The sequence below is a fragment of the Lactuca virosa genome, chromosome 4 (assembly GCF_052849685.1).
Source record: "Lactuca virosa cultivar CGN04683 chromosome 4, Lactuca_virosa_CGN04683_v6, whole genome shotgun sequence".
In the NCBI taxonomy this organism is placed as follows: Eukaryota; Viridiplantae; Streptophyta; class Magnoliopsida; order Asterales; family Asteraceae; genus Lactuca; species Lactuca virosa.
In genome coordinates this window covers 16605132-16617249 of record NC_136429.1, presented here as the reverse complement: position 1 = coordinate 16617249, position 12118 = coordinate 16605132, and the positions used below count along the sequence as shown (strand labels likewise).

General features: G+C 35.2%; 1 protein-coding gene across 2 annotated transcripts; it reads left to right on the top strand.

The window, feature by feature from the left end:
* Window positions 1–4950: 4950 nt before the first annotated feature.
* On the top strand, window positions 4951–11247 carry LOC145169406 (serine/threonine-protein phosphatase PP2A-2 catalytic subunit). 2 transcript variants are annotated; one of them, XM_079087967.1, is made up of 7 exons: window positions 4951–5073; window positions 5347–5654; window positions 6216–6330; window positions 10101–10209; window positions 10292–10369; window positions 10469–10660; window positions 10751–11247. In XM_079087967.1, the coding sequence occupies exons 2-7, from the start codon at window positions 5402–5404 to the stop codon at window positions 10922–10924; spliced, it is 921 nt and encodes a 306-aa protein (XP_078944093.1). In that variant the 5' UTR covers window positions 4951–5073; window positions 5347–5401; the 3' UTR covers window positions 10925–11247. The 2 variants fall into 2 exon arrangements, with proteins under 2 accessions (XP_078944093.1, XP_078944092.1); XM_079087966.1 differs by having other exon boundaries at window positions 4981–5654.
* The last annotated feature ends 871 nt before the right edge of the window (window positions 11248–12118 follow it).

Here is a 12118-nt window from a genome sequence, read left to right as displayed (position 1 = left end):
AGTCTCCTTGAGTCTCGTCTTCCTTTTTGAATTCGCTTTTTAAGACAAACGAAATTTTGAGATCAAAAATAAAAGTAAAAATAAACTTAGCACACAATAGAAATAACTAAGAAATAAAAATAAAATTAAAAATACACTCAAAATAAAAATAAAATATTTTGGATTTTTAATTTTTTGAAAAGGAAATAAAACAAGAATAAACATATTTTTGTATTATTAAATTTTTATGTTTTTTTTTAATTCTCCCCCTAAATTTGTGCATAGAGGAAAAATATGAACAAATTTAACAAAAACAAAAATAATAACTAAATTTAAAACTTTTTGGGATCAAAGTTGTCAAGCAATTAAATATCGTTTATCAGCACACACCTACATGTTTAGCTCTGGTCAATCACCAATATTGTGGTCCACTTAAACACAAATGATATTAACAAGTTGGACAGATTATAAGTGACAAGACATTGCACCTATATTCCTAAATAGACCATTTTGCTGACGACGACCAATGATATTGTTGTCCACTTAAATTCAGCTGCGAGATCTACAGACAACCTTTAGTTAATTCAATTTTAAGTGCACTAGAACGTGTTCCCAATTTCACGACATACCCTAGCAATCAAGGAATTCCAAAGAGCTCTTTAGTTTAGGTGAGTGCTCAATTATTTGAGAGAGAAGATAGATTTAGAGATGCATATGTTGTGCCTTAGGTCGTATCTCTTCCAATCACGCAGAGGGGATAACATATGACTAACATAGACAGAGGGATAGAGAGATAGAAGGTGCATATGCTGTATACCAGGTCGGATCTTCCGATCACGCAGATGGGACAACATATGACTGACATAGATAGATAGGGAGAAGCATAGATAGAGATGTATAGAAATAGAGTGCATATGATGTGTCCCAGGTCGGATCTTCCGATCACGCAAAGGGGGCAACATATGACTGACATAGAGGATAAGAAAGAAAAACAATTTCACACCGACATACTTTATCAGAACCCCCTAGTCACCCTATCAGCACCAGAATTAAGGACATAAGTCCGTACATCGAAGAAGTGTTGAGCCACAGTTCTAGATGATAAGTAACTTTAATGTATCTCGTAGGCTCCCTTGTTGATCTCACTGCTCAATCTATCCAAGCGTCGTATAGTCAGACCAAATGTAACTATCTAAGTCCAGATGAGTTAACACAGTCAAGTCCTTTCATTGTCAGCTATGTCTAGTCCTTTTGAATCCTTCGTGCCTACCAGCACATTGAACACATAGTCTAAACAATTTAGCTTCAGTGCATTACACGCATCTCATATTGCCCTTTAGCACTAAACTTCATATCACTTCCCAAAAATACTTACAAGAAAACATCTTTTTGTATCTTTTATTTTTAATTTTATTAATTTTATTTATTTTTTTTTTATTTTTTGAGTTCTCCCCCTTAATTTGTGCATGGGGAAGAAAGGAAACAAAATAAATGCGCAAATTTTTAAAAAAAAAAATTGTCTTCAAAACGAATCATTTTATGAAAAACTTAAAAGCATCGAGAAGAAAACTCAAACCGTAATTCAACAATTGAAGTTGCATCCAGATGATCTGAGAACAGCACGCAGATGCAACAACATGTTCAGCCTCAACTGTGTTTCAACTCCAGAACAGATTCAAAAATTCTTCACATCGTTAAGTACAATCCCCATTTGTGATCCTCTCTTTCTTCCTTTCCCGCAAAGGATACATGCTCTCAATTAAAGTTCTGAATGTAATGTAGTTGAGAGATGTCTCCTATCATGTGCCTGGAACAACCACTATCAACAAATCGAAGTCTGATGATATTCTTCCATAGCTGCTACGACACAGAGTGCGGGATTAGTTGCCTTTTGGAACCCAGTCCATCTTGAAGCTGGGTTAACCATTATCATCTACACAAGGTACTTTCTCTCATGACATATCCTGTTTATCAGACACAGAAGATGAAGAAGTGTTAGAATCATTAGATGATTTGGGAGTGTGAACCTTTGGTACCCATCTGTAGTCGGGTTTAACCCATTTCTTATTTGATCGGATGGATGCCTCAACACTTGCTTTAGAACTTGAAACCGACCGCTTAGATGACTTCGACCTAAATGATATTTGTCTAACAGAACCATCTCTTTGGCTTCTTGTCAGACATTCCCTTATTGTCCTTGGGAGTTTGATTCTTGATCTTTTTCGCATTCCAGTCACCATTGTTTGAACGTGACCTCGAAGGGTTTCTTTTGTAAGATCTCCCTCTTGGCACATTCTGCCAACCTTGTGCATAGTAAGGAACATATACACGATGTGGGCAATTTCTGGCAATGTGACCGGGAGTCCCACAGTTAAAGCAAGTCTGGTTTTCATATAAATCAGATTGTGACTTGGTCCTTGTCCAACAGAAGTTCGTTTCGAAGAACTTCAACAATCACAAGCACAAGAACATTTGTTAGACTGCTTGACAGATTTTTGTGGCTGGGATTTTTCAACAGTGGAAGTGTCATCATCACAAGCTTTTGAAACACTTTCAGCAGAATCGGAATTGATTTTGATCTGCTCACTCCCATCTTGCACTGCTTCTTTATCTGCACATGAAGTAGAAGCATTAGAATCGTTCACCTCATCACGAGCTTTTGAATCATTATCAGCAGAACAAGAATTATTTGTGTTCTGCTCATGTCCATCATGCACTGTGACCTGCTCTGCACTTGAGGTAGAAGTATCCGATTCGTTCACCTCAACACTTCTAGTGGGGCAAAATTGTTCAGTCATAACTGAATTTGTTACCGGGGGCTGGCCATATTGTGCAGGTGTTTCTATCTCATTGGTTTCAAGGGGCGGGGTATAGTTATCATTGAAGGGAGGTGGAACACTGTGATACCCTAGACCCTTATTCTGATTTTCTTTAAATTTTAACTGTTTTTCTATCATGGACACAACTACCTCATTTGACACGTCAAATTTCTTAAAGTTAAATTCAACATCTTTATATTTAGCTTTTAATGCATCAAGTTCGACAGTTAATTCGGCAATTTTTACTTGATCATATTGATAATGTTCACATTTATCGCTATATTCTGCTTGAAGTTTTCTAAAGTGCTTGGTTTTGGCCTCTAATTGATTTTTTAATGGTTTTTGGGCCTTTCTGAGAGTGTATCCTTCATACCTAAGGTCGTCATTGTCTCTACGTAATATATCAATTTGATCACGAAGAAGTTTAACAGTATCACTACAGGCTTGAGAATAAGAAGTTTCATTGACCTCTTTTGTGATTGAACTCATTATTCACCAAAAATAATAATTTACCAAAAATAAAACTGATTGTGAAACCAAGAAAAAATTGCCCTTTGACTTGAAACCTCGAAAGTCAAACTTGAAGGTTAAACGTGAAAACTTGAAAGTCAAAGGTCAAATTTGAAAGTCAAAAGTCAAAACTGAAAGTCAAAAGTCAAACGTAAAAGTCAAACTTAAAAATCAAACTTTTTGTCCAAAAAAATAACCTTGACCGAAAACAAAAGTTTCTAGATCGAAAACGAAGGTTTTGGATAAAAAACGTGACTTTTGGACAGAAAATGAGATTTTGGACCGAAATCTGCGAAGCCTCTTAACCCACCCGAGAAGTCTCGCACGCGAGACCGAAGTCTTGTCTGACCGAAATCGCAGGCCGAAAACCTACGAGGCCGAAATCGTGTAGACCGGGAACAGCGGACCGAGAACTTGCGAGGCCGAGGACTTCAGATCGAGATCGTGCGAATCCGACCGCAAACGCTGCCGAGCCTCCGAAATCCTCTAGGGTTAGACCGAAATCCGAAGCAGCCGCCGAGAACCTAAGCTATTTGGCCGAGGACCTCGCAAAAAATGCCAAAAACACGAAAATTTCCAATTTTAAGGCTAAAATCGATCAAAAACTCAAAAATATGAAGAACACAAAGAACAAACATCCAAAATTTCGTCCAAAACAATTCAAAAACACCCGGAAATCCAAGAAAAAATCCAAGAAACTCTTAATATCTTGTCAAATCGATTGATACCGATCCAAACTCTAATACCAATTGTAAGTGCCAAATTCTCCTACGTATCAATCAGATTCACTTTGATGGTGCGGAATCTCAATCAAAGAGTATAATGCAAGATATAAGATGAATAAGAACAAGATAATTAATCTTCAATGCACACGATATATTGATTAATCGTCCGGTACACAAGATTCCGATTACACACTGTTTTCTCTCTGTTTCTCTCTAGATCTCGTTCTTGGCTTATGGCAGCCCCGAAAACGTCTCACACACTTTACAAGGCCTAAATAACACTATTTATATCTAGACTTAATAACCAAGCTCAAGCCCAAAACAATATAAAGCCTAACTGAAATCACATGTGATTTCGGTCCAAACAACACCAAAACATGGTGTTTTCGGTCCTAAACCGAGAACTCTAATAGCTTATGAAAAGAAAAGTATAAACCACAACTTATGACCTAACAATTTCCTTATTATTAGAATTGTTTTATTTATTGTTTTGTATATAATACGTAACAAGCTCGCAAATATTGTTAGAAAAATAAATTTTGTGCATAAATGATTAGTTATTAGTTATATGAAAGGTAGTCATTTTGTATTCCACCACCTCCCAGTTTGATATTTTGATGTTTATCCCTTTTTAAATTTTTTGATATTTTAGCAAAATATCAAATCTTATATTTTAGTTATTCTCCCTTTTTATGATCATTGACCAACGAATCAAAATTATCTTGCCACCAATTATTACTACATTACCGGTCAAATTTCTTAAAATAGATTTTTTTATTTAACATTAACTTTTAACAATTTTTTTGTTTGTTCTAAAATCGCAAACAATCAGTATTGGTAGTTATTAGTTAACATTTTTTTAATTTAGTCTTATTTTATTATTTAGGAGTTATGGTTTGCCGGAAGGGCGCATGTTAGCAAACTTTCTGAAAAAGGCCGACACGTGGTGACCATCTCTATGATGAATCCTGAGTGAAAATTATCGGTGACTTGTGATTGAGTTTCAGTTTCATCCGGTTTCATTTCACTCTTCCTTCCTGGTATATTTTTTGGCTCACCCCTCGTTTCTTTAAGCTTTCTTCTCCATCACGCTGCATATACATACATATGTTGATATATACAAACCTATACACACAAAACTAATCTTTATATCTTCTGCAAATTTCGGAGTTTTCTAAGTCGATGGAGAAGAATCTGCGATATTTTGAAAATGATATCAAAATCAAACCCTAGCTCCTTTTTCAAAAGCTGAATCCAATCGGGTTTTGATTAGGCTTTTTATTAAAGATCGATTTTTGTTTACAATTTTGAAGTTTTTGTATTCCGATCTTCGATCGTTGGATATTTGATCGGGAAATAAAGGCGAAAATGCCGTCGCACGCGGATGTAGATAGGCAGATAGAGCAGTTGATGGAGTGCAAGGCGTTGACGGAATCGGAGGTGAAAACCCTTTGCGATCAAGCTAGGGCTATACTTGTAGAGGAATATAATGTTCAACCGGTGAAGTGTCCCGTTACGGTTTGCGGTGATATTCATGGTCAATTTTACGATCTCATCGAGCTCTTCCGGATAGGTGGAAGTACACCTGATACAAACTATCTCTTCATGGGCGATTACGTCGGTGAGTTAATTCTTGTTCCATTACTGTGTTACTGTTTCTTAAATTTGGGGATTTTGTAATTTTACTAATGAGGTGTTATTAGTGTCGAAAATTAGGTTGATTGACTGGCTAGATTTCATGGTGACTGTTATTATCCATTCGAGTTTGTGGTCTGTATTGGGAATTTGGATATCTATGCAAATATTGTAGAATATTGAAGATATAACTGAACTGGAACTCTAAATGAGCTTTGTGGTGACAAAAATGCTGTAAATATCTTTAAAGATTTGACATATCGCCTGTTTGTAACTCCCTTTTATCATCTTGACACCTTCAGTTCAGAAGACATAACTGAATTGGAACTCTTCTTGACCTTTTTGAGCTGTTATCTTCTATTATTATTGCTAATTAGACTTCTAATTTTTGCCAAATAAAATTTCCATTTTTGGAGGTGGTCTTGGATTTACTTGGTCTCTAATCTCTTGTGCTAATGAACATATCCAGTTGGCTTCTTTCTTTCTTGCAAGTTTGAACAATTGAATAGTTTGTTTAATCTCATTCTAATATGTTTGTTTACTGCAGATCGTGGGTATTATTCAGTGGAGACAGTCTCACTTTTAGTGGCTCTTAAAGTTCGTTATAGAGACAGACTTACAATTCTTAGAGGAAACCATGAGAGCCGACAGATTACTCAAGTGTAAGACCTTTACTTTCTTAAGATTCACCACAATTAACATGAGTTTTGATTCTTGTAAAGTTCAAAATGCACATTCTTTCTTCCATAGGTTTGTCATCAAAGTATAACTTACATATCTCTTTCTCTCTTACTCATGGAAGATTTGCATTCAAACTGCAAGCTTATTTCCTATTAGTGTATGTTATGGAAGTATAGTATAACTCCAAATATCTTGTTCTTAATGCTAGCATACATTGTTGTTGCATATATCCATGACTGCCATACTATATATAGAATTTGGTATGTTGTCGATGATTGGCATGAGGTCTCCATGATATTTCAATGGTGATGAAATCCAAAATTAATTAGATGAGACCCAAAGTTAAGCTAAGATTTGCATTGATTAACCTGTTGAAACTTCTTGGATGATTTAATGATATTTGTAAATGAGTAGCAAATCTCTTTTGGATAATTGTATGCGTAGTGGAGATTTCTTGATTTCTTTTTGTGCTTGTCAAATTGATATTTTCCATGTGTGATTTGGCCATAGAGATACGTATCGATATGATTGCATTGCCAACTTTAGTAGGTTATATTATAATAATTCTTTTGCGTAACTGAGTTTTATATAAAACTCGATAAAGCTTAAGGCGTTTACCAAATTCTATAATATAGCCCCTAGAGGAAAGTATGCCTATTGCCCAAGAAGCTAAGCAAATATAGGTGAAGAGGATACAATTCCTATTTCCTACTTCCTAGCAACTTAAAAGGAAGAGTTCTGGTTCAAGGGAAAATGTGTATGTTGCATGTACAACGTTCTCCATGAGGAAGTGCCTTACATAACAAAACATGAAATAAACAAACCAAGGCTGCCTTCTTCTATATGATGTTGTGGGACCCTCTCGGTCTCATGAAGTGATATGAAAGAGCATAGATTGGATTGCCATCGTGGTTCCAACAATAATCTATTTGAAACTCTTTGACCAAATATAACATGAAATAGTTTTGCCAAGATTTACAAAAGGAAAATCTTGGTTGAGATCTTGATTTTTTTTTTTACTCAAACGTGTTTTATATGTGCCTTTCGTCCCTCCTTCACTCTCTATCGGCCTCTTTGAAAGTCTTATGGTGCAATATCCGTTATTGATATATATAAGTTGTTCCTTGTAAGGGTCATGCATATGCATGGGTTGTTGCCCTTTGCTTTGCCTTTCTTGCTTATTTAAACGTCTCTAATATGTAGTCAATATAGGGTTTACCATCGACCATAAAACTTAAGATAATGCAATGGAAGAAATCATTAAAGTAACCATATAGCCTTCCAACAAGATCACCCATGGGGCAAGATAAGCAATAAACAACCCCATAGGGTGTTTAGACTGTTTCTTACATTGAGGTGCACTACGATTGATGTAGGGTTGCAAATCCACGTATGGCTTAGGAACCAAAGCAGTTTCCGTCTACCGGTGGTAAGTTTGAGTCGAATTATTAAAGGCAAGTTTAATGCTATTATCAACCTCACAACAAGGACTATAAGAAACCCAAAATCCTCTTCGAATTCCATGCGAATTCTTCCTTAAAAAACTTGAGCTAAGGGGATGAAAAGCATGCAACACTTTTACCTTTTATGCTTTTGTTCCTTACAACTCTTATTATTGACTACTTGCCCTAGTTGGCTAGTTGTGTAACCCGATAGGTTCGGATAATGTAGGCCATAACGTTGGTTTCGTTAAGTCGTATGCACATACTCCAATAATCAATGCATGCACATTGGGTAAACTATCGGTTACCCCAATAGTAGTTTAACGGGATTGTTTTGCTTGGTTTTTCTCTTCCTTCCGCCTCACTTCCATTTCGTTATTTGCTTTCCTCATTTCATATAACAAAAAAAGCTCATGACCAACTATGTTAGATTGATAAGAATGTGAGAACAAAATATGTGCAAGATCTTGTAAGCGGGTACATATTTTTCTATCTTTTAAATATCTTTTTCAATGATACATATGCATTAAGAGGTTGCTCTTGTATGTGGTATTTTCTAATTCTGATATATTTCTTCCACCTCATGCACACCAAGTTTATCAAAAACATCGTAATGAAACGATTGTCATGTAAGAGTATGATGTGAACTTCATTTAATGATTCGTGCTTATAATTGCATGTATCCATACATATCATATGGGGTGCTTCTTACTTGGTTAGTACTCCCTAAGGTTGTAAAAGTTGCTAGGTGCTAGTTGATCCGTCAACTTGGTGAGTGGGGACTAGGGGCTAGTCGGGGACACTAAATTATGAAGCAATTAATTTAGAAACAAATAAATATGACTAATATCTTCACATAATATCTAAATAACCATAAAAATATATATGTTCAAGTGTTTAAATACTTAATTAAGTCGCCAATCACCATATCGGGAATACATTACAAGTTTAATAAGTTAAAAAAATAAAAACTCATCTTCAAATATTAAATTGCTCGTTTTCTCCGCATTATTCCATGATGTGAACTCTGTTTACTTCAAATCCACCTTCGTCTAATTCATCCTCACTCATGAACTCGAATTCTTCCTCAAAAAGTTATCTTATCCCACAAATTCTTCACGATGCTAGATAATTATCGACTTCTATAGCTTCACCAACCGCTTACCGATGCAAGTTGGGTCAACTTCATCTACACCAAGATTGTTCAGTTGATAGCATCACTTGCTAATAGCTTCGTCACAATCAACAATAAATTCTTGAGCCAAGTGAGCAAAATGAGCATCACTTGCTAATAGCATTTCCATATTCCTTCATTTTGTACCCTTTTTTCCTCATTAAACTAGCATTGAATTGAACATAAACAAGATTGTTCATTTAAGTTGCCTCTAATCTGTTGCTTTTCTCATGTATCTATAAAGTTAAAAGCAAAAAAAGGGTATAAAGAATATATGATATATGATTTTTTTTTAAATATATTACTCTACGTTAAAAGTTTTAAATTACTAAAACGTGATTGAACTACTAGTTAAAGAAAGAATCATTGGTAAGACGTGGAAGATATGGTGGATAACCAATTGACTCGGCTCCTGGCACTACTCGGCCCCTGTGGCCATGGAGGTTCGCCTGCAGTGACTCCAAGGCATGAGGCATAGCCTCATGTTTATGTTTGCAGTGGGGGATTAGTCGGTGCGTGAAAGCTGGCCTGGAAACCCTCGTTGGGGAAATTCTCTTTCCCCAACAAAAAAAAAAAAAGTGAGGAGTTAGAGCCACTAAAAATTCCCACCAATTTGCTACTAATTGTTAAAACACACATTATTATATTGACAAATATGAAATTTTGAAGAACAAATAAATAAAAGTAAAACGCATTACCTTGATCAAAGTCATCATCGTTCACCTCACATGCTTTAATTGCAAGATCTGGATTTTGGACCAAATCTATCTTGTTTTTTCTTCTACCTTGGCAACTCGATAGTTACGACTTGCCTTGGGATCTCTAAATATCCCAAAATTACATTAGGATCTTCGTAATGATAGTAAGGATTTAAAAGATAAGCCGTCAAATGTAGATTTGAATCTAGCCTATCTTTCATATTTAATGATATAATATCCTTGATAGGTTTTTTGTTAGCATCCAAAGCTTCGATCATATCTTCTCTCTCCTTTTTAATCTCCCAATAGACAAAACCTATGGATGACTTACAATCCGCATCAACTATTACTATACAAAGGACTTTGACTAAAGGTATGGTTTCTTTACCTTGATATTGATAATTCTTTTTTTTTTTTTTTTTGTGTGTTCAACACAGGTATGGCTTCTATGATGAATGTTTGAGAAAGTATGGGAATGCAAATGTTTGGAAGTATTTCACCGACCTATTCGATTACCTTCCTCTTACAGCACTTATCGAGAGCCAGGTATGCTTCTTTTTCTTGAATCTTAATCATAACATAAATATTACAATTACAATTACAATTTAATACACACATGTCATAACAGATCTTCTGCTTGCATGGCGGACTTTCACCATCTTTGGACACACTTGACAATATCCGAGGCTTGGATCGCATACAAGAGGTACATCAAATGATAACATCACTTAATCTCTCATAAGCTGAGATATATTTGAAATTAATGGTAATACTTAAATTGGTGTGTTTATGATTTTGTTTGTAGGTCCCACATGAAGGACCAATGTGTGATCTGTTATGGTCGGATCCAGATGACAGATGCGGGTGGGGGATCTCTCCACGTGGGGCCGGGTACACATTCGGACAAGACATCGCGTCTCAATTCAACCATACAAATGGACTCACTCTCATCTCCAGAGCTCACCAGCTTGTCATGGAGGGTTTCAACTGGTGCCAGGTTTATTTACTTAATTACCCCTCCCTCCCTCTCGTTAATGATGATAATAATGATTAGGCTTAATTATTGATAAGTTTTTGTGATTATTAGGACAAGAATGTGGTGACAGTGTTCAGTGCACCAAACTACTGTTACAGATGTGGAAACATGGCTGCCATTCTGGAAGTCGGAGAGAACATGGAACACAATTTTCTTCAGTTTGATCCCGCCCCTAAGCAGATTGAACCAGACACAACCCGCAAGACTCCTGATTATTTTTTATAAATATAATTCAACTTTGTAATTCTGGCCCTCACTTGTTCTTCTTTGTAGATGAAGAAGATATAGGAGTTATATATATATATATATATATATATATATATATATATATATATATATATATATATATATATATGTTCGACTATGGAGTTTGCTTTTTTTTTTAAAGAATTTAACAATGGAGAGAACAAGTGATGGAAAAGCCTACTAAGAGGCCTTTCCTTTTTTTTTTTTTATTATAAAGTTTTTATGTTTTGGTATTTTGTATATGGTATATTGTGTTGAGGTTTCTTTTATCTGAAAATGATGATGGTATTTAGGTTTTGAAATGTCCAGTTAAATATTTATAGGGACTTGTTGCTGTGGTTTTTTTTTTCTTTTGTGTGCAGAAGACATGAATGACCTCTTTTCAATCATCATTGAAGGTAGTTGTAAAAAGTTTGTCCAAGTGGAATTGATCAATCTATTGATTTCTAGATGAATATTATTGGCAAAGCATAAACGAACTTTCTAGAGGTGGTTATTTGAGGGGCATAAACTAATAAGCTAACAATAATAATAAAATCAACAAAAAGATATGAAGTTAGGGAAAAAATAGTCATTTGATAATAGTTTAACAGGAAACTTGGACTAAAACTGTCATTTGCAAGTATTGGGAGAGATGTCAATTTCAAAAAGAGAACAAAGGATACTGAAAATACAAAGAAGGATTCGCCCAAATTGTCCTTGCTAAGCATGATGTCATTTTGGAGTGATATTTGTATAGTAACGTCTTTTTGCTGATATTTGAAGTATCTATCTTTAAACATGGATCCATTTGGTAAGGAGACCCGGGTAATGAAGACAACAGAAAATACGATTTTAAATTTTAAATTCTTAAACGAAGACAACAGAAAATACGATTTTAAATTTTAAATTCTTAAACGAAGACAACAGAAAATACAATTTTAAATTTTAAATTCTTAAAGACAGATCCATTTGGATCATACTTGATTAACCAAATACGATCATACAAGGGGTTAAACAATTTCACTTCAAGTGGTAAGGAGATGCGTTATTGTAGAACCGAAGATCAATGCAAATCTTCCTATATATATCTGGACATAAAAGCTCCCAAACTTCCAACCACCAAAACAAAATCACCTTCAGTTGTTTGTTCCTTTGTTTGGTTGACAATCATATCAAGGACGGAGAAAGATA

Bases quoted from the DNA above. Each gene is read 5' to 3' on its own strand.
- LOC145169406 (XM_079087967.1), top strand. From the start codon at position 5,402: ATGCCGTCGCACGCGGATGTAGATAGGCAGATAGAGCAGTTGATGGAG. The intron at 10,210-10,291 runs GTATGCTTCTTT...ATGTCATAACAG, and splicing joins CAGCACTTATCGAGAGCCAG to ATCTTCTGCTTGCATGGCGG. The intron at 10,661-10,750 runs GTTTATTTACTT...TGTGATTATTAG, and splicing joins AGGGTTTCAACTGGTGCCAG to GACAAGAATGTGGTGACAGT.